Source organism: Marmota flaviventris, chromosome 7, assembly GCF_047511675.1.
Source record: "Marmota flaviventris isolate mMarFla1 chromosome 7, mMarFla1.hap1, whole genome shotgun sequence".
In the NCBI taxonomy this organism is placed as follows: Eukaryota; Metazoa; Chordata; class Mammalia; order Rodentia; family Sciuridae; genus Marmota; species Marmota flaviventris.
Window position 1 is genome coordinate 64,775,589 of NC_092504.1, and position 23,771 is coordinate 64,799,359.

A 23,771-nucleotide genomic window follows, 5' to 3' on the forward strand; every position below is an offset into this window, starting at 1 on the left:
CCAATTCCCAATACAGTCCTCATTTTCCTATCAAACCTCATGAGCAGAGTCCTTACTATCTACAGTCCTATTGGAATTCTGGTCTTTTAACACCCTCCCCACCCTGACAACCAACAAAAATCACCCATTAAAGCTCTGCTTTCAATATTCTAAGGCTTCTCCAGCCTGCATCTCCCAATTATTCCAAACTCTTTCTATGAACCAGTTCCAAAAGCTTCTGAACCACATGGTTAGGTTAATCACAGCAATAACCTGGTTCCAAATTCTGTGTTAGTCAGCTTTTCATCACTATGACCAACATATCTGACACTAACAACTTAGCAGAGTAAAAGTTTATTTTAGGTTCAAAGTTTCAGGGGTTTAATCCCCGGTCGGTCAGCTCCCTTGTTATGGGCCTGACGTGAGGCAGCACATCATGGTGGAAGGGTGTAGCAGAGGAAGTTGCTCAGCTCATATTAACTGGGAAGCAGAGAGCACAAGTGAGAGAAAAAAAAAATATAATTCCTAAGGGCATGCCTTCAGTGACCTATATCCTGGATTCACACCTTACCTAACTAGATTTACCACCCAGATAGTGCATTCAAATTGTTAATCCATCAAATGGATTAATCCACTAATAAGATTATAACTCTTATAATCTAATATCTTCAACTCTGAATATTTGCTCAACACAGAAACTTTTTCAGGAGGAACACCTCATATTTAAACCATAACACCAACATTTATTTATTTCACTAAAAATATCTTTTAAAGTATACTTATACATTTGTGTTCACATTCTTGGAAAGACAAATTTATTTGCCCTGTACAAATTTGTGTGAAAAGGAATCCATGTGATTGATTATCTTTTCTTGGTTTAGAATTATAAAAAAATTTCACTGAAGTATCTTTTCCTATTGAAAATAAAAGAAACAAGGTACTATGGTTTAACACCAGAATTCCAATTGAGAAAGAAACAGTATGAGATAGAAGATAAGACCCTGATAGCATCTGAATTTGAGTTAAGCAATTCCATGGAGACAAAAGGAAGGGCTCATTTTGTTTCTCTATTGGGTTTAGTGAGGAACAGAAAGAAGGAAGAATATGCAAAATTGGTTAACTAAATTCTTGAGTCCAAGCCAAATTTTGGTGGTTTATTTTTTTGTTTTGCTTTGTTCTATTTATTATTGAAACTTGTTGAATTTTTCAGTAGCCTGGTCTGTCAGCAGTATCTTGGGTCCCTTGGGTCCCTTGGGCCATGCCTGCAGGGCATAGAACTTATAAGTAGAGGAAATGTATTAGAAGTTTGATTGACTTGCCCCAAGATGTATAGTGAACCTAGAGGAACTCAACATTTTTACTCATTTTGGCCTCACTTGAAATTCTCTAGCATCAGAAAACCCAAATATTCACACACACACAAAAAAAAAACCACATAATAATCCCTTAACACTCAGAACTGGAGCAGAAGATTGGAAATACATTTAATAAGATTTACATAGAAAGGGAGCTTTGTATACATAATAATGTAATCATGAAATTATAAATAGTGAAATGTATATAATTTTAGTTCGTCAGTCATTTCATCCATAAGAACATGGAAGAGAAAAGATGTTTAGGTAGTTACCTAAGATAAACACCATGTGTTCAGGCTTGTGTTTTCAATTCTTTAAAATCTATATTAATATTATAATATGTATGCATTTATTCCCTGCATATCCTAGAAATTAATAAGAGCGAGGAATTTACCATACTGATGATGACTTTTCTATTTATCCTTGTAGATATGTCTCTTTTGCTTTAAATACTTTTGAGGTTTGGTTTTCAAAGCTTCATTCAAGTTCAGAATTGTTATATATTTTTATGAACTTAATCTTTTATCATTCTGTAGTGAATCTTCATCTCTAGTAATGCTTTTTGCATTAAAGTACTTTTTGTCTAACATTAAAATACTGATAGCAGCTCTCTTTGAGATGGAAATTCACATAGACATCCTTTGATCATTCAACTTTCAGCTTTTTAGTGCTTTTATTTTTTTGTCATATTTCCCACACCTTTATTTTTAACTTAAACATTTGATCATTAATAGTTATTGTAATTACTTAATTATTTTAACTTATTCCTATCAACAGTAGCTTTCAAAGTCTACCACAATAAAATACCACAGACTATTTGGCTTAAGCAACATAACTTTATTTTCTCACAGTTCTGGAAACTAGAAGTTCAAGTAGATCCGGGTTTTGGCAGTTTGGTTTTTTCTTAGGCCTCTCTCCTAAACTTCAGATGGCCCTCTTGCTGGAACTTCACATAGTGGTTTTCTCTGAGCACATGAACCCCTGCTATCTGCGTCCAAATTTTCTCTTAAGAGGACACCAGTTAGATTGAAATAGGGCCCATGCCAACAGACTCATTCTAGCTTACTCACATCTTTAAATACTCTATCTCCAAATAAAATCATGCACTGAAGTACTGGTGGTTAGGTCTAAAACATATAAATTTGGAGAGGACAAAATGCATCCTATAACACTGTCAATAAATTTTGTGTGTTTTATTTGTCCTGCCTCTTCTATATTTTTTCCTCTTCTTTCTTATATTTCATTATGTTTTGTCAAATGAATCTTTCTTTAATAATTGGAAGGTCATGTACATTTGATCCTGTTTGTTAATGATAGTCTTAAACGTATAGAAACATCTCTATCAGATTCTAAAGTTAATTCCTGTATGTACCCTCATTTTGAAGAATTCAAGGACAAGCAAGCACATTAACCATAATTGCTCACTCCAAACATACATGACTATTTCAAAAATTTTTGACATAACTTATTGTAGAGGTAATTATTATTGTTTTATGTTGTTTAGATTTGTTTCTATTTACCTGTATACTCATAACTTTCTTCAATTTTAATTCTTTTATCTTTGATTTTTCTAGCTGGAATCACTTCCTGAAATATATCTTGCAGAATTTTTTTTTGAGCAGAGACTTCTGTTAGTCAAGTCTCTCACATTTTTTTTCATTTGAAAATGTCAATATCTTACTCACTAGAAAGATGTTTTCTCAGGGAGTACAATTCTGGGATGGTTCTTATTTTCTCTGGGTACATCAAAGACATTATTTCAATCTTTTTGGATTTCTCAGTTTTATATTGAGTCAATAAGTCCTATAAGCCTCTGAACCTGAAAGACTGGAATTCATGACCACAAGGTCATGGAATCCTTTCTTAAATTTTCCTTAGGTTGGGCAAATGCCTGCAGGACAAAACCAACTTTAGGGTTCTACTCTTCTCTCAGGGTTCCTACCTTTATTTATTTATTTATTTTTACTTTGTCTTCTTGCCAGGGTATAAATGTACTTTAAAAGTTTTTTGTTGGTGGTGGTGTTTTTTTTTTTTAGGTTCCATCCAAAATTTAATTCATTTTTAGTACAAAGGTAGTTTTAATATATACTTTGCCATTCTGCTGATATATCTCTCATTGAGAGAGAAAGAAGAGTTTTTCTGTTAATGGAGTTCCATTTTGGAAGTATAGGGCTCATGTAACTCATAACCCAGTTACTTCTGAGGAGAAAAAGGAGTCTCATAGGTTCTTCCAAATATAGAACTTTGCCATGAAATTATATAATTCATTCTCTCTCTCTTTCTCTCTTTTTTTTCTCTCTCTCTTCTCTCATGCCCCCCACACCTCTCTCTCTCTCTCATCCTTGGTGAGAAGAGGTCAAGCACCTTTAGGACTCTCATGTGGACAGCAGGGTTAGTTATTGATTTAATCGTATGAGAGTTCCAAGCAGTCTCTTTGGATCACTATTAATATAGAAATTGTGCTGCAGAAACTGAAAAATAAATGGCTAAAAGCACAGGGAAATCTAAATTACTTTACCATGAGTTATGTGGGGAAAACAAGGACTAAGGATTGGAATCTGTACAGCATTGCACACAGGGATAACAATGAATGCTAACCACTCCTGCAAAATCTATGGAAAGTGACACATTGTCCCCTTGATATCCCAGACCTGCTTCAAAAAATCCTTCTCAGAACAGTATTTCCAGTGCCCAATTCCAAACAACCAGACAGGCAACATGAAATCTATCAGCAGAAAATTGTATCTCTATTCTGTCATTTTTCAGTGGGGATATTGTTAATCAGATGTTTCTGTAGCTGCAGTAGGAAAAAAGAACCTTTTCTGTCTTCTAACTTCACTATGTAGGTAGCTTTGCTTCCTAACATCACCCACTTTAGTGTTTCCTACAGTTGACTGCCCAAAAAAACCAACACAAAACAACCCAGTTACTTCTGAGGAGAAAAAGGAGTCTCATAGTTTCTTCCAAATATAGAACTTTGCCATGAAATTATATAATTCATTCTAAATTTGAAAATAAATGCATTCTGAAATTTTCCAGTTAGAATAGGGTTATTTTCCCTTTTGTTGTTGTTGGTGGTGGTCTTGTTTTCTTTGAACTTGAGATAAAAAAAAAAAAAGACTGTTGATCACTCCCTAATTTCCTCTTTAGGGTCTGTACTATCTATTCCCCTTTCCCCATGGGCTCCTATTCTATTTTTTTACATGGCCTGCTTCTCTTCATTCTTCAGTCTTGGTTTAACATCTTGCCCTCCTCATGGTCTTTCTCATTATCTAAAGTTGCCTTCATTACCAACTCAATCTGTCCCTGATCTCCTTCTTCATCACTTAATTGCATTTATTACTTACCAGAAGTTTTCTTTCTGTTTTTATTCTCATAACAAAATACGGGCGGTCTGGACTTTGTCAGTTTTATTTATTACTCTGTCTATCTTGGCACCTATAATAGTGCCTGACATGTGGAAGGTGCTCAATGATATTTGTAAAGAAACAAATATGAATGAGAAATATTTCAGAGAATACAACGTACTATGGAATATTGACCTATGAAGTTATTTTATAAAATGATATTTTTATTCTCATGATACGTTTTATTCTCTGTTACACCTTGATAACAGAAAATCTATAGTATTTCAAATGGAAAAAAAATGTAGTAGTTAGAAGGACAAATCTGTGACCCTGAGTTTGAATCTCAATTTTGCAATTTACTAGCTCTGAAACATTGAGCATCTCAGTTTTTTTATGTAAAGAAATGACTAAAATGAAGATAATAATACTGAAGAGAAAGTAAATAAATTTATATATTTCAAACACTTGAAATAATGTCTTCTTAGTAAAAGTTTTATAAGGGTATTTTTGATATTGCTTTACAAAATTACTATAAATGTGCATTATGTGCATACTCAGTTAAGTTTTACAAGTGTTGGGAGAAAAGAGTAGTACCTATCCATTAACACCATTGTAAAGATGAAGCATAAAGCACTTGAAACAGAGCCTGGCATATGCAATGCTCAGCAACTGTAGCTTCTGTTATAATATGCAGTGTACTCAAATGACTTTTATTCCTTTTCCCTTTCCTTCCTCTCTTCTCTCTTCTCTCTTCTCTCTTCTCTCTTCTCTCTTCTCTCTTCTCTCTCTCTCTCTCTCTCTCTCTCTCTTTCTCTCTCTCTTCCCTCCCTCCCTCCCTTTCTCCCTCCTCCCTCCCTCCCTCCCTCCCTTCCTTCCTTCCTTCCTTCCTTCCTTCCTTCCTTCCTTCCTTCCTTTCTCTCTTTCTCTCTTTCTCTCTTCCAGTCTGTGATCTTCATTCGTGATAAAAATTCTCATGGACAAGAAGTGTCAGGATATATTGACTACGCCCACAGACTCAAGACTCAAGATTTTGAAGTCTACTTTAATGGGAAAAGAAGACTTCTTCCAAGGCCCACAGATCTGAGGTACATTGTATACATAATCCTTGCATCTTCAGTGGCAGGGATGAAGGATTTTGCTTTTATATTCTATATTGTACTTGGAACGGTAATGTACATATATAAGGAATTTGATGACTATGAACTTTTAAAAAATTCTAAAATGGGGAATGAGCATAGATACATTTTCCCCCTTTAATAGTCTGAAAAAGATAACACTTCAGATTCAAGGTAAGTCAATTCTCAGCAACATTCATTTTATACATTAAGAAGAGCCTAAAAATTTCTGGCTTCATAAGTCTCTTACGACTATGTGGGATATTCTGCCTAGAAGCCTCAAAATATGTTATCATCCCACTTTCTTGGTCAGCAGCCAAAGTGCAGACCACTGACCACCTCAACTAGTTTTTCTCATCACAGTTCTATTCTAGAGCTCCTTCACATCTAACTTTTCCCCCCCTTGGGGGGGCTGCCTGAAGGGGAAGAAAAGGAGAGGAAGACAGTAGAGAGCAGAGTAAGAGAGCAGAGAGAAAGAGAAAGAGAGTATAGAGTGTGAGAAAGAGAGCAGAGAGAGGAGAGAAAGAAGAGGAAGAGGGCAGCCTAACTTTCTTTTAACTGAAGGCCCTTACCCTTTCCTCTGGCTTCCTCATCCCAGGTGCCTGGACCTACTCTACACTGTCAGTCATTGACAGAATGATTATTCTGTCCCCTTCTAAATGGCACTTAAGCAAAAGCTTTTTGTTCAACTATTTCTACCTAACCATAGAAACCCAAAATAGTAGCAGCATTCTAATTTCACTCCCAAAACTGTATTCAGGTCATTGTTTGAGACTTGTATACTCTGAGAACCCTGTGACACTCTATTTATCCTTCTTGCTATTATCTAAAGATTTGCTAACCTTAGGTTAGATAGGAAAGTAAAAAGTCCATTAAAGTGGTGATGGGTTACATCACCACTTTAATGGACTTCTTACTTTCCTATCTAACCTAAGTGTATAGCACATTATTTAACTTCTCTCATACAATAATCTCCACTGCCCATGTCTTTTTGTCCTTTGGCTGTATCTGTGTCTGCATCTCAAAGCAGATTGATCTAGATCACTTCTTCACTGAACCTGTAGCTGTACCCTGGGACAGTGTTGAAGGAAAATTTTGGAAACTTTACAAAAATGTGCATGGCTGCTCCTAATAACATATGGTTTTCAAACTCCACTGGGTGCTTAAAGTTTAAGTTCAAAATTAAACTCATTATAGGCCATGGAGCCTGCTGTGTCTTTTGTAAAGCCTATCTTAGCAAATGGAGCCACCTTTAAAACTGAAAGCATCAACCCAGCATAGTATTGACATTAAAACAGACTTATAGACCAATGGAACATAATGAAGAGTCCCAAAGTAAACCCACACATCTATAGCCAATTGATTTTTTTCCAAAGATGCTAAGAACATGCATTGGAGAAAGGGTAGTATTTTCAATGAATTATTCTTGGAAAATTGGATAATCCACATGCAGAAGAAAAATTAAACAAACCCTTTATCTCTTACCAGTTATAAAAATCAACTCTAAGCAGGTTAAAGATTTAAATTTAGGACTTGAAACTATAAAAACTACTAGAAAAAAAAAGGAAATGTGTCAGGGCATTGCAGTAGTCTAACATTTTTTGAATAAGACCCCAATAATACAGGTAACCATATATCTACAAAGGTCTAATATCTAGCATATAGAGGGAACTTTAAAAATATAATAGCACAAAACAACCTAATTTTAAAATAGACAATATACCTAAATAGGCTCAAGAAAAGAAATACAAATGGCTAACAGGTATATGAAAAAAATGTTCAACATCACTAATCATCATGGAAAAGCAAATCAAAATCACAACAAGACATCAACCTTGGACTGAAATTGTAACTTAGTGGCAGAGCGCTTACCTAGCATGTGCGAGGTACTGAGTTTGATCCTCAATACCACATAAAAAATAAAAAAAAAAAAATAAAATAAAGGTATTGTGTCAATCTACAACTAAAAATATTTTAAAATATATCAATCTTACTGCAATAAGAGTGGCTGGATTTGTGAAGTGAAAGACTACAGTTCTTCCATTTGCACTGCCTTATTTCCTCTTTAGGGTCTGTACTACCTACCCACTTTTTCCCATAGGCTCCTATTCTACTTCTTAACATGCCCTGCTTCTTCTCATTCTTCAATATCTTGACTTCATCAATGTCTTTTCTTCTTATCTAAAGTTGCCTTCACTATCAGCAATTGATTCTGTAGGCTCTCAACATAAACAGGATGTGATGAGGATGTGGAAAAGCCCACACTTGTGCACTGTTGATGGAGATGTAAATTAGTATACATCTGTTTTGGAAAACAGTATGGAGGTTCTTCAAAAACTTTAAAATAGAACTACCATATGATCTAACATTACTGGATATTTATCCTTTATCCAAAGGACATAAAATCAGTATATTGAAGAGACATTTCACTCCAGTGTGTATTGCAGCACTCTTCAGAAGAGCAAGAGATGGAAATATCTGAAGTGTTTATCAGCCTATAAGTAGATAAAGAAAATGTGCTACATATATAGAGTAGAGTACCATTCATCCACAAATATATGAAATCTTGTCACTTATGCCAACATGCTTGGAACCGGAAATCATTATGATAATTGAAATAAGCCAGGCACAGAAAGACAAGTACTGTATGCTCTCACTCATATATGCAGTCTGAAAAAATTGATTTCATAGAAGGTGAAAGTAGAATGGTGGTTACTAAAGTCTGGAAAAGATTGATCATTGGTACTAAGTTAGAATTAGAAATAAGAATTTTGTTGTACAATTGCACAGTTGGGTGACTACAGATTACAGTAGTGCACTGTATATTTCAAAAGCCTATATGAAAGTACTTTGAATATTTTCCTCAGAAAGAAATGGTAAATAGCCAAAGAAATAGTTATAAACTTTATATATTTAAGCTTAATACAATGTATGCATATCAAAATATCACATGCTTTCCCATTATATGTACAATTGTACTTTATACATCAGTTAAAATAAATTTAATTCATAAAAATATATTAATGAAAGCAAAATTCAGATGCTATTCCAGACCTCTTCCTCTCCATCAACACCCTCATAACTAATAATTTATTAAAAACACTAGATATTGTTACCTTAACAGCTTTGTTTATATTAAAAACAAATTTAAAGCATACCATTTCACTTGCAAACACTTCTGTCTTTATATCTGATAACATTTTACAAGAAACATCATGATCTTATCATGTATAACAAAACAATTAATTAATGTCACCTAGTGCCTAATTACTCTTTGTTCATATTTCATTGATTGTCTCAAATTATTACAATGGATTTGACTAACCAAAATTTAAATAAGATTGTGTTTTTTATTCTATGGCCTTCAACCTTTTTACAACATGTTCCCCTCCTGCTTTTTATCCTCTGTGCTACTGATTTGCTAGAGAAACCTTTATCCCCAAACATCTCGCATTCTCAACTTGACTGATGACTCTCATGTTGTTTGTTACAATCTATCTCTAACTCCTTGTTCCCCATAAACTGTACTTCCTATTGACCCAGTTTTAGATCACCTGAGGTAGCCTCAGCCTAATCATTCCATCATTGGGCTCCCCATCAAGTTTTGGCCAGTGCTTTTAGCATCCATTAAGGAAGGCTACATAAATAATTTTATTAAGTGCTACATAAGGGTGATTTTCTAATTCTGTCATTCATCTAGCATTTTTAAACTACAATTACTCCAGAGAGAGTAACTTTTCCTTGTCAGCTATTTCATTAATATGAAATATAATTCATATAGAAAGACAAAATAAATATTTAATTATTTTTCTTATGAAAAGAAATGCAAAACAAGAATCACAGAAGTATACATAGATAACATCAACTTGTTTCTCAGTGTGATTATACCAATTTGTACCAACAAGAAGTACCATGTTAATGATGTGGTTGGCCCACATCCTCACCAACACACAGCATTAACAAATGTTTTTCTCGCTATGGTGACATAATATGTATAAATGGTCTCTCATTGTGGTTTTAATTTCCATGATTACCAATCAGATTGGACATATTTTATTGGCTATTCAGAATTCCTTTCTGTAAAGAATCTACTAAGACTTTCCCCCTCTTTTTCAGTTGGTTTGTTCTTTCATTTCTTGTAAATTGCAGGAATTTGCTTTGTTTAATTTAGATGCTGATTAATCCTTTGCTTGTCACATGTATTAAAAAGTATCATCTTTCATTTCCTTTACACTGACTTTTATAATCTGAAGTAAGAAGTTTTAATAGCCAGATTCATGTATTTCAGTCTTTTCCTCTATGGTTTGCACTGTTTGAATTTTATTTGGTAAATCCTCATCTTTTGGGAGGTCACAAGGACACTGTTTATAGAGTGATATAGTTTTGCTTTTATCATTTTCTATCTTTAACCTACCCGAATTAACCTGTATATATGTTGAGGCAATTGAAATGTGGGGGAAAATTCCTTTATATATAGTTTCATGTTTAGTTTGATTCAGAACTAGAGAAAATATCTTAAAATTTAAAATTACATGAGTTCTCTTTCTAGTTCTTTATTTTCCAACAAGCTATTTTCTGCTGTGTAGAGAGACATTTCTGTGATTAGAATCCTGCCTTTTATTTTTACTATGGAAAATATAAATGTCAACAGAGAGCTGCAACTATTTTGAGATGCAGCAGAACTTGATCATCTTCTTGTTTCAGATTGATGGTGTCCTTAAGGTTCAATATCTTCTCTGAATACTTGTGAGCAACTTATAAACAGATAGTGTTCTATCATTTACCAACTTTCTTCATACTCCCCTCCAATTTCATGACAGAAGTACAACAAGCATTGTTCTTACCACCTGTGAGAGGATAAATTAAAAAAGTAAACCACATGCTAAAGTTCAGGAGCAAAACTGTGATCAGTATGAAGAAATCTCAAGTTCTTAGGCATTCTAAGTCATTGCAATTATGGGTTTAAACTTTTATATGTCAAGGACAAAGTGCAATATGGAATCCTTAAGCTATGTTGTGCCCCACATATAGTTGCTTACATGTTTATGTGCTTTTTGAACATACATCCAAGACCAACCTGTAACGTTCTACCTATCCCTCTGATATGATGATCAAGGGGAAATGAAAATTTTCTCTTGTCTTTTTCTTTTTTTGGAGATTTTATGAAATATTCATACCCTTGACCAAAGAGTGCCCTTAATACTAAAGTTTCATGAGGTATTACCATCAAATTTCCTTGCAGCCCTGCTTTATTAAGATGTTAAATGTTCCAAACCCTTACAGTTAGATTATAAGCACTTATCTTGTGTTTAAGTACAATCTTAAGAAAGCATTCTGGTAACATACTGGCAGTTTCTCACCTTTAAAAAGGAAAAAAAGAAAAAGAAAAAAAAAAAGGAGTAAATGATCACAGCCCTGCCTTCAAAAGATATGTTAAATGTTGCTTATTTTTAAAGTTATTAAAATGTTGCGTATTCAAATATGGTCAGTAATCATTAGAGTATCAGTCTCTTCAACAAATGCTTACTAAATTTTAAAGATAGAGAAATATTTTGGATAACAAAAGATATCGATCAAAGGAGATTTGCTACAATATAGCTTTGCAAAGTGGGGTTCATGAATTACTAGCATTGACATCACCTGGGGCCCCAAAGTATTGTGGGCTCAGTCCCAACCACTGCATCAGAATTATCACATAATATAGCACAATCTTCAAATTTTTCCATATGTATATATGTGCTACTCCATTATACCAATATAACAAATTATCTTAGACTATATAATCTATAAACAATAGAAATTTATTACACATAGTTCTGGAGGCTGGGAAGTCTAAGATTGTGGCAGGATTGTTCTCTGGTGGGGAATGGCAGGATTAGTCTGGTGGGGACTACTCTCTGCTTCCAAGATGGTGCCATATTACTGCATTCTCAATAAGAGAGAAACACTGTGTCCTCACATGGCAAAAGGACAGGAAGGCAGAAAGCAGTCTGAGATAATTTTCTCCGTTCTTTGTATGGGTACCAATGTGTTCATGAGGGCCAAGCTTCATGACTGAATAATTTCCCAAAGTCTCAACAAGAATTTGGGAGGGAATACATTTAAATCATAGCAATGTTAGCTCGAGAAGAATGCTCCATTCTGTAAGGATAGTTACTACCCAAATATGGCTACTGAGCAATGGAAATACGGTAATCCTGAATTCAGATATAATGTAAATATAAAATATACCCCTGATTTGAAAGACTTATCCTAATAATATAAAATATTATTAAGAAATTAAAATTACATATGAAAATAATATGTAGGTTATATAAGATTAACAACATACTATTAAAATTATTTTCACCTATTTATTTTTGTTTTGTTTTTTCAATACACTACTGGAGATTCAAAACTGCATATCTATAACACATTTCTGGCTCATAATTTCTGTCTCATAAGAAACCATAAGCCAAAGATCATGTGTTAGTCATTTGGGTCAAGTCTGGCTGCAGAATATTTTATTTTGCCTACACAATGTATTTAATTGTATCAATGTTCTAGAAAAAGGAAAATTTATATAAAATGTCTTGGATTTAAAGATTTTCTTAAAAACTTAACAAGTTCTTCCATTGCTGGTCCTACATTCCTTCATCCCAACCATCAACTAGAATTGAATTGCATCTGCTTTCTGATTGAGACGTACTTTTATTTTCACCAGATTAACAGAATTGATTAACTCCTACCTAATGGCATAAGCACTATCACCTTTGATTTGGTCCTATTTAGAATCTGTCAAGTTCTATGCATTTAAGTTTGTGACTGTCTTGGATTCTGGAAGTCATATTTGCCATTAGCTGGGTCATGATCTCCACTGCTCAACCAATTGGGTTTAATTTCAATCCTTGGTCTCTCCCAGATTGTTTCGTACCACTGTGGTCAGGAAGCCTAGACCAAGTCAAAGTCTTAGGTGATTATGATGACTTTATGATTATAATGAAAATCATCTGAGCATTTACTGCACACAATACACTATGCAAAATTCTATCTATCTATCTATCTATCTATCTATCTATCTATCTATCTATCTATCTATCTATATCAATATATGTATATGCTTTCACTTACTCTTTACCACAACCATATGGGCTATGGGTTAGGGATCTTTTTTCACATTTTAACTTCCAAAGAGCCTGAATTATAGAGGTGTTAGTTGGTTTGACCAAAGTTACACATAGACCCATATACACACAAAAAAAACTAGAAATTCAGGACAAATAAAGATCAAATGCCACAATTCTTTTTAAATCAATATTTTATTCTATTTAGGACTTTGTCATGTAAAGATATAATTTTCTCCTTTGGTCATACCATATCCCAGTCTTTGTTAGGTCATATATTTCTTTTGCAGATGTGCGTCTCACTTGACAAGAACTAATTTGGGATTGTTTTCCAAAACATCAAGCAACCCTGCTGTCCACAGTTAAGACTGGGGAATTTTGGCCATCCTGTATCCACCCTTGCCACTTCCTTCTTTCATTGAGTTTGGCAAAAAACAACCCTTTGTACTTAACCAGGCTTTCATTTACAGTCACTGTGAGTAAGAATTACAGTGTCCCACAGCTTTGTATGTGGAAGAGCAATGAACAGAACTAAAAGTGGCCTATAATTGTGGATTCAGTCTAAAAGTCTTTAGGGGAAAATTGGCCCTGACTTGTTGAACCTCAGTTATGTCCCAGGATGCTTTTAGAATCTATTCATATCCTCTGAACTGTGGTTCCCATAATTTTTGTAATATCTTCTTGGAATTCTTTCATAGATAAATTTAATCTTCCAACACTTAACTCATTTTAGCTTCTCTTTATATCAAACTAAACAATAAATATTATCTCTCATGAAAAACTAAAGGATATAGAATAGAAATCCTAAAAGCTGTATACAGATGGACCTCCTTCTGCCTGTCTATAAACCCCAAATATTTGAGGAGTAGCAGTTCCTCCCAAATCCTTACTCAAGTATCAGTATCATCCAGTGCTGGAATTTCATCCAGGCCCCATTAAGCTGGTTGCTAAAAAAAAAAAAAAAAAAAACAGAATTTCAGAACACTCAAATGGCAGACTCTTAAATTGTCTAGAATGTGCTTCCTTGAAGATAATGTCTCTGGTAAACCTTAATTAGTGATCCAACACAACCTCTTGTTTATTGACAAAACTGTGGTTGAAACAGAATTTCTTCAGCAAACTCTCCCAACTTTTAAAAAATTTTGTTAAATAGACACACCATCAATTTTACCATTTTAATCATTTTTGAGTGTGCAGTTTAGTGACATTAAGTACATCTAATTTTTTATGAAATTTTTCCAACTTTTTATTTTATATATATATATATATATATATAAAGTTTTGGAAAAGCTCAAAGAACAGCATCATGAAAACCAATATGCTTACAACCTAGACTAAACAATTGTTAACATTTTTCCAACTTTGCTTCAACATTTCAGTATTTGGGAGTATGTGGATATGGTGTTTATGGATATGTGTGGTGTGGGGTAGTATGTCCATACAGTATTTGAAAATAGCTTATAGATTTTACCCTGCCTAAGGATAAGGATATTCTCTACAGCATCACCATTTTCCTACATGAGAAAATAATTGTTTCCTCTCATATTATCTAATATTCAGCTCATTTCCAAATTTTCTTAATTATTCCAAAAATGTGTTTTACAACAAATTTTATGAATCATCATCCAATCAACATATCAAAATTACATTGCTTGTGCCTCTTGCCTGTCTTTTACTTTAAAAAGCCCCTTTCCATACTTCACAATTTTTTTTGTGGTGTGTGGGGGGGGTGACATTGACGTTTTTAAAGAGATTAGACCTATTGTCTTTCAGATTGTTTTATACTGTGGACTTCTCAGGTTATTTCCTTGTGGTATCAGTTGACTTATTTCTCTTATCTTTGTACTTTACTTAAACTGGAAATAACAGTAAATGTTGAAAATGTTCAGTGTGAATATTTCTTTGAAAAAGAATTCTCCACTGACAAGTAATTACATATCAGATTGTATCAGGAGGCATCTAATGTCAAGTTGTCTCATTATTAGTGATGTTCAACCCTTGAGTTAAAGAGGAATTGCAGGATCTTTCCTCTAAAAAGTATAGTTTCATCGTATGGAAAAAAAAAAATTTATAGTCCCTAAATTTGTATGAACTAATTATGTAAACTTATTTATTTATCTTTCTTGTTAAAAAGTATATATTTAAAAATATTAGTAGCAAATAAATCTTGCTATCCAGTTATTTTCATTTAATTTTCTGAATTGGAAGAAATGATGGTATGTCTTATAACTTAATCCAAATAATGCTAAAGTTTATAGAGCAGAGCTAGCAGGCATCACAGACAACTTCTGGTGTGCAAAAAAAGGCAACAAAATTGCATTTGTTTATTTTTTGGAACACAGAACCATTTTTCTAGAGATGTTGACATATCAGAAATAATTACTTTGGCAGGTTGGCCCACAAATTTCTAAATCAATTTTTCCCACAGAAAAATTAATTTCATTTTATGTAGCTAGAAGAAACTTGAGGGTGTCTATTATGGTTTGCATGGGAGGTCTCCCCCCAAATCTCTTGTGTGAGGCAATACAAGAAGATTTAGAGGTAAAACAATTGGGCCCTGCTAGCCTTAATTCAGTAAGTGAATTGGTCCCCTGATGGGATTAACTGGGTGGCAGCTGGAGGCGTTAGGGTGTGGCTGGAGGAGCTGAGTCATTAGGGGCATGCCTTTGGGGTATATATTTTGTAGCTGGGAAATGGAGTTTCTCTCTTTGCTTCTGATCATCACCTGACTGTTTCAGTCTGCCACACTCTTGCACCACATTGTTCTGCCTCACCTTGAACTCTGAGGAGTGGAGCCAGCTATTTATGGACTGGGACTTCTGAAACCATGAGACCCCAAAAAGACTTTTTCTCCTTGAAATTGTTTCTGTTGCTCAGTGGTAAAATGCTTCTGGCCCCAGTGCCAAACAAACAAACAAAAAGTTGTATATCATTTTTACTCACAATTGATAATTATTTTAATAATCCTGAACATAATAGTTTTGAAATTATCCTTTTTATTGATACCACAGCAATTTTGTCAAAGGATTACATTATTATATACTCTATATATTTATACTTTATCTTATAGTTTAACTCTGAATATTTGCCATTGATTCACTAAGTTTATTTTGATGACAGGAAAAAGTTTTTATTGGTTTCAGACTGTTAGATGAAAACCTATTTATAAGTGTTCTCCAGATAAAATTTCATCTCTCCACATGATGTAAACCTAGAGAATAATTAAAATTCTAGTATAATTGTGCTTTCATTGTTTTCACAAATATCCTAGTACACGACATGCACAAAGCATCTGAGTTTCCCTTCAGTTTTAATATAGAAAGGATTTTCCTTCATATTATCAATTTATGTTTGGTTCTAGTTTGCTACTTAAAAGGAGCTCATTGGGCAGTAAATTAGGGACAAAGGAGCTTGTACTTACTTAAACTAGGAATTCAACTGCCAAATTACTTATAAAATTAAATTTATTCTGGTTCTACTAATTTGTGAAATTGAATGATACAATATACAATCACTTTCTTTGAACAATGTATGATTTTATTTTCTAGTATTACAAAATAGTTGTCACATAAAAAATTTCAAAGCCAGAATAATAATTTGCAAAATCAAATTGTCATTACCAGTTTTGTTGTAAAGAGAACAACCAGTGACAACTATCTACCCAGTGACTTTACCTACCTCTGCTTTTAGGGATAAAAGTACTGAGTCTCTTAAAAGAACTAAGCAATTCCTTTCAAATATATGACCTCTCATTTTTCTTTCCAGGAACCAACTTGAGAAAAATGAAACAAAAATGTGGTTCAGTTATGGCTCAGTCTTGTCAATTTCTAGAAGCAGATTCAGGTCCTTAACATGGATTTTATACCTACTCTTAAGCACATTCAACTTGAAGCACATTCAATTATCTGCAGTTCTCCTGAGCATTTGATTTCAGGAGTGAGTAATATAATTGTTTAATTACCTCTCACACACTAGAAGAATGACATTATTTAGTGATTAAAATGGCAGAATGCCATGTATATTCAAACTCTTACAGGGAGAAAGAAAAGGCTCAGTAACATAAATATTCTTAGACATTTATATTCAGTTACCTGAAATTTTGTAAAAGCAGAGAAGAAAATTGTCACATTAGTGACGTGAATCTATAAGTGTCCCATCCAATATTTTTTTCTTTTAATGTTATAAGTCTGACTTATGAATTTTTATCAAAATTTATATTTTATTTTTATTTATATTTTACATAATCTTCATTTAAAGAAAGAGTGTGAACCAGATATGCCCTCCAGCAGTGTAATTATGATTTGTGAACACATTTTACAATCTCATAACATGTGCATGTACCACAATGCCAAAATTTAACAAAATGGAGTAATGGCATTTTCTTAAGTACTTTAAGTTCTTCAGTCATAACACAATTCAATCTTTTCTCTGTCTTCCACCCTCAAATAAGTAAAGCAATGGACAATTCAGTCTTTTTTCTGACTTCCATCTTCAAATAAGTAAAGCAAAGGACAAGTCTAAACACGAAAAGTCAGGTAATTTGAGAATGCTAACATACCATTTTAACACTTCGCATAATATTTTTCCACTGCATTTCATGCAAGTAGAAGTATTCAAAGTCATATCTTTGGGATTTTACTTTTAAATTTTCAGTGTAAACTTGGTGCTAAAGTTTTTGAGTCTGATGCATTGTCATGAAAGTTGAGAAAATAATCATAAAGATGGAAAGAATGAAAAGGAAAGGAGAAATAGGAGGAGGGCAGGAGAACAAGGGAGCTGAAAATCTATCCAAATCGTGAAGAAAGGAAGGTAGGCAGGAATGAAAAAGAGAAAGCAGAAGAAAGGAAATGGCTCAAAGTTTATCAAAATATTTCTAAATTAGGAAATTTCAAATCTTTTCTGTATGAATACATGAAGAAAGTCTGTTGAAAACCAGAAATGATATTTTGGGTGACATCAGCAAGACTGCAGAGTATAAAGTCTATTACTTGTTCCTCCAGGACCAATACAATAATATTAGTACTAAAATACCTTAGAAGAGAAATTCAGAACTCAACTAAATAGAAGCACTCAGAGGATCACAAACTTGAGAACATTCATATTTAAATGGGTAAGAAGAGCAATTTCACTTTACTGTTCAGTTTCTCTCCAGAACCAGCTTAGCTCAGCACAGAAGATCACCTAAACATGTAATTTCTTCAGCATTGGGGAAAACAAGATTGGAGTGTGTGGCTAGCTATCTGGCTTCCTGCCTTCTCAGAGTGCCTTCCCTAGTGTTGATTCAAACTTGCTTCATATTGACAGCTGAACAACCTGAAGAGTATGGTTTACTGAATAAAGAGGAGTAAAGAAAAGAGGAGAGTATCCTGTTATCGAGAGCATTACTCTGCAAGTTTGGGAAAAGGTGCATAACAGAAGTTTTCCCTCCAGAGGGAGGGAAGGAAAAAAAGGGGATAAATCCCTTGTGACTCAGAGTGCCCTCCATGAGCCAGGTTTCTATCTTGACTAATACCAAGTACAGAATATCCAGAAGAGGTTACACAACAACAAAAAGAAAGGCAGGTGTCCTCCTATAGCTGGCACTGCTCTATGTGATTAGTAAAAAGCATAGAACTGAGGCTTTTCCTCCTCCAAGAGGGAAGAAAAGAGGTGAAGGAAGCTTTGTTGCCAGTCTTCCAAGATACTGCCTGATGGGTTGGTACCCTGAAGTGAAATCTTTGAGTTGCCAAAGAAATCAAAATAATTATCTTAAAGATATTCAAGAAAACATGGATAGACAACTAAAGACAATCAGAAAAAGCAACACTTAGACAAAAAGTCAAACAAAATGATAAAAATTATTTTCTTTAAGAAAGATTCAAACAAAAAGTTTAAAGCTGAAGAACAGAGTAACTGAAGTAAAAACATCACTGGAGGGGCTCAAAAAGCATATTTGATCAAGGTAGGAAAAAATCAGATCCTTTAAAATTGTTCATTGAGACAAAAAAAGAAAAAAGAATTTAAAAAGAATCAAAAGGCTAAGGCAAAATGAGACTCTACTTAGAAAACTAATATATATGCTATGGAAGTTATAGAAGAGAGAGAAAAGGGTAGAAAGCTTATTTAAAGAAATAATGATCAGAATTTCTCCAGTCTGTGAAGGAAAATAGATACACAAATTCATGAAGAACAAAGGAACTCAAAAATGTTGAATTTAAAGAAATCTGCACCAAGATATATTGTGATTAAATTATCAAAATCAAAGACAAAACATTTTGAAAGCAGCAAGTGAATTGTAACTCATTGTGTATAAGGAATTCCCCATAAAATTGTAAGCAGATTTCTCAGTAGGAAGCTTGCAGGCTCAGAAAGAATGGGATGACATATTCAAACAGCTGAAAGAGAAAAACTGCCAGCCAAGAATAATATACCAACAAAACATTCCTTCAGAAATGAAGCAGAGATGAAGACTTTCCCAAACAACAAAACTTGAGGAAGTTCATCACAAAACTAAACATGCCTCATTAGAAATGCTAAAAGGAATTTTCCAGGATGAAATGAATGGAGGCTAATTAGATTCATGTAAACATATAAAGTCATAAAATTCACTGTTAAAAGTATATAGCCAAATACAGAACAATACTATAATAGTGTTACATAAATCACTTTTAATTCTTATGTAAAAAATAAAGAGTAAAAGAATTAAAATACTACTTGGGGGGCTGAGGCAGGAGGATTGCAAGTTCAAGACCAACCTAAACAACTTAGCAAGACCCTGTCTCAAAAAGGGCTAAGGATATGGCTCAATATTTAAGCACCACAGGTTCAATCCCTGATACCAAGAAAAAAAAAGAATTAAAATACCTAAGTACAACAATTTTAATAGATATACAAAAGTTCAAAAGTCATAAATTGTGACATTAATGACAAAGGATGTAAGATGCAGAGAAGGAAGGTAAAAGTGCTAGTTGTTCTTGTGATTGAAGTTAACTTCTTACTAGCTTGAAACAGACTATTATAATGATAAGGTGCATTTATCAGCCTCAAAGTGAACAAAAATTAAAAACTTGTAGTACATACATAAAATATAAAGAGAAGGAATTAAAGTACACCAGTAAAAAATAAACCATCAAATCACAAAGAAAGCAGGAAAAGAAGAAAGGAACAAAGAAACAGCAAGACTGTCCAAAAACAACAAAATGACAATAAGATATGTTTACCTTTCACTAATTATTATAAACATGAGTGAATTAAATTCCCCACTCAAAAGAGTGGCTATTGGGTAAAGAAAAGCCCGAAAATGATACCTACAAGAGAGTTGCTTTAGCTTTAAAAGTACAAATATGTTGAATGTGAAGTATTTTAAAGAAACTTCCATGAAAATGGTGATGAAGAAAGCAGGAATGCTTATGTTAGACAAAATATACTTCTTTAAAAATAAATGTCACAAGGGCTGGGGTTGTGGCTCAGTGGTAGAGTGCTTGCCTAACGTGTGAAACACTGGGTTCAATTTTCAGCACCACATAACAGTAAGTAAAATAAAGGTCCATCAACAACTAAAAAAAAAATTTTAAGAAAACTGTCACAAGAGATTAAAAAATGTTATCAAAGAATGACAAAGAGATCAGCTAATCAAGAGGATATAATATATATTCATGCAATATCCAAGCCCCTAAATCTATAGAGCAAATAGCAAAATAAATGAAAGGAGAAATTAGCAAGGGACATCAATACACCATTTGCAATGGAAAATTAGCAAGGACTTCAGTACACCATTTGCAACATGGATAGATCATCCAGACAGAAAATCAATAGGAAAACAGTAGACTTGAATACTACAGACCAAGTGGACAAAACAGACATTTATAGAACATTCCATCCAAAAGTAGTAAAATACACATTTTTCTAAAGTGCATACAAAACATTCTCCAAATTCTCCAAGATAGATCATATGTTAGATCACAAAAATGTCTCAACAGATTTAAGAAGATTGAAATCAGATCAAATTTCTTTTCCAACCATAATAATATGAAAATAGAAAGAATTTTAGAAAACCCACAAATATGTGGAAATATGACAATTTACTCCTAAACAGTCACTGGGGAAAAGAATAAATCCAAAGGGGAAATCAATAAAACATCTTGAGACACATGTAAATGGAAACACAATATGCCAAAATTTATGGGATGCAGCAAAAGCAGTTCTAAGAGGGAAGTATATAGCAATGAACCCCTACATAGTAAATAGCAGAACAGTAATAAGTTACATAGAGAAAGAAACTGTCCAGTAAAACTAACTGTTTTTTTTTTTTTATTTAATGATAAAACTGACAAACTTTAGGTAGTCTAAGAAAAAAGAACACTCAGTAAAAGTTTAAGTGACAGTGGAGCCATTATAATGAATACCATAGAAACACAAATGATCATAAGAGATTAATATGAAAAAATATATTCCAACAAGTTAGATAACTCAGAAGTGAACAAACTCTTAGAAACATAAAATCTAGCAAGTCATAAACATGAAGAAATAAGAAAATTTCAATCTATAATACACAAAGAGATTGAATCAGGAATCAAAATTTTCCAACCAAGTAAAATCCAGGACCAGATGGCTTTACTGTTGAAGTCTATCAAACATTAACAAAGAATTAATGGCAATCTCACAGCTTTTCCAAAAGTTTAAGAGGAAGGAACACTTCCAAATGCATTTTACAAGGCCAGCAATACTTTGATACCAAAGCCAGACAAAAGCATTACCAAAAAAAAAAAAAAAAAAGAAAAAAAGAAAAGAAAAAGAAAACTATAGACAATGATCCCTGATGAATACACATGCAAAAATCATTAATAAACTACTAGCAATTTGATTTGGAAAGCTCACCTGAAGGTGCAACATGAGCAAATGGACTTAATTGCTATGATAGTATACTTAATATGCAAATCAATAAATGCAATATGCTACCTTCATAAAATGAAGGATTAAAATTCATTTTATCATCTCAATAAATGAAGAAACACATTTGACAAAATTTAACATCTTTTCATTGTAAAAACTTTCCCTAGCACGTTTAATTCCCAACACCACAAGCAAAAAAAAAGAAGAAAACTCAAAAAAATAAGGAATATAAAAAAGAATCACAACACAATAAAGACCATGTATGACAAGAACACAGCTAACATCATACTAAATGATTAAAGAACTGACAGCTTTTTCTTTAAGTTCAGGAACAAGACAAAGATACACATGCTCACTCTGTCCATTAAACATAGAACTAGAAGTCTTAGCCAGAGCAATGAGGCAAGAAAAATAAATAAAAGGCATACAAATGGCAAAGAAAAAATATAATAGCCCCTGTTTGCCAAAAAATATGATCTTATATGCAGAAAACCCTAAACACTCCATCAAATAATGTTGGAACTAATAAAGGAATTTAATTCACTAAAATTAAAGCATACAAAATCAATTTGTAAAAATTACTTGCATTTATATACACTAACAACAACTTATTTGAAAAAGAAATTAGGAAATAGTCCTATTTATTTAAGCACCAAAAAAAAATGAAATAGTTAGACATGCATTTAACCAGAGAGGTGAAAGATCTATACACAGAAAACTATAAAGCATTGATAAAAGAAAGTCACATTGATAAAAGAAGTTACAGATAAATAGAAATATATCCTAGGTCCATATGATAAAATGTCAATACTATTTGTGTTAGATTTTGTTAATGTAATAAATACCAGAGTTGATCAACTTATAAGGAGATAAGGTTTATTTTGACTCACAGTTTGGGAAGTTTCAGTCCATGATTGGTTGTCTGCTGTTTTGGGCCTATGGCAAAGCAACACAGAATGGCAGTAACACAACACGTACATAGTAGACCACAGCATTCACATAATGATTATGAAGTGAGAGAGGAAGAAGAGACCAAGATCCCACAATTCCCTCTGAGGGCATATCCTTAATGACCTAAAACCTCCCCACTAGCCACCAGTTTGGTTTCCTAACAAGTCCTTCCACAGAACTACAAAAGACTCTGAATAACCGCAGTAATCTTTAATCACATTTCCTGATTGCAAAATACATTACAAAGTAATAAAAACAGCATGGTATTGGCATAAGAACAGACATATAGACAAGTGGAATAGAACAGAAAGCCAAGAAATAAATTCACACATTTTATGTCAATTGTTCTTTTTTGATAAAATTCCAAGAACACACAATAGAGAAGGAAAAGTTACTTCAATAAATTATGTTGGAAAACTGAACCTATAACTGCAGAAGAAACAAATTGGATGTTTGTCTTGCAGAGTATTTAAAAATCAACTCAAAATAGATTCAAGGAATAAATAGTATGTAGAAGAAAACACACAGGGAAAACTTCTTTATATTGGTCCAGGCAAAAGCACAGACAACCAAAGCAAAAAATAGACAAATGGGATTGCATCAAACCAAGAGACTTTTGCACAGCAAGGGAAACAATCAATAGCATGAGGATACATCCTACAGAGTGGGTGAAAATATTTACAAGATACATACATGAAAAGGGAATATTTAAAATATATAAGGAACCAAAACAAATGTCCTGTTAAGAAATCTTTCTACATTATTGACATGAGCATTGGAATCATCATTATTGAAAATAGTATAAAGAATCCTTGAAAGTTAAAAATCTAACTGCCATGTGATCCTGTTAGAGTCTGTAAACAAGTCTGGATGGCGCCTGGCATTTTGCCAGAGGGAGTGGTTAATGTTGGAGTCTGTAAATAAGTCTGGATGGTGCCTGGTATTTTGCCAGAGGGAGTGGTTTGTGAAGTAATGCCAGCGAGCCATTAAGTGTGGAGATTCCTTATTGGTTGACTGATGTATCTAGTTTATGCTAATTAAGATAAGCTG

The 23,771-nt window shown here is 33.4% G+C and overlaps 1 protein-coding gene across 2 annotated transcripts in view; it reads left to right on the top strand.

Annotated features, from left to right (window-relative positions):
- Positions 1–23,771, top strand: part of Cfap299 (cilia and flagella associated protein 299) — a 641,205-nt gene that overhangs the window by 524,328 nt on the left and 93,106 nt on the right. For both annotated transcript variants that reach the window (XM_027939846.3, XM_027939847.3), the window contains one exon: positions 5,624–5,766. In XM_027939846.3, coding sequence (XP_027795647.3) covers positions 5,624–5,766 — 143 coding nt within the window. The remainder of the gene's footprint in view (positions 1–5,623; positions 5,767–23,771) is intronic.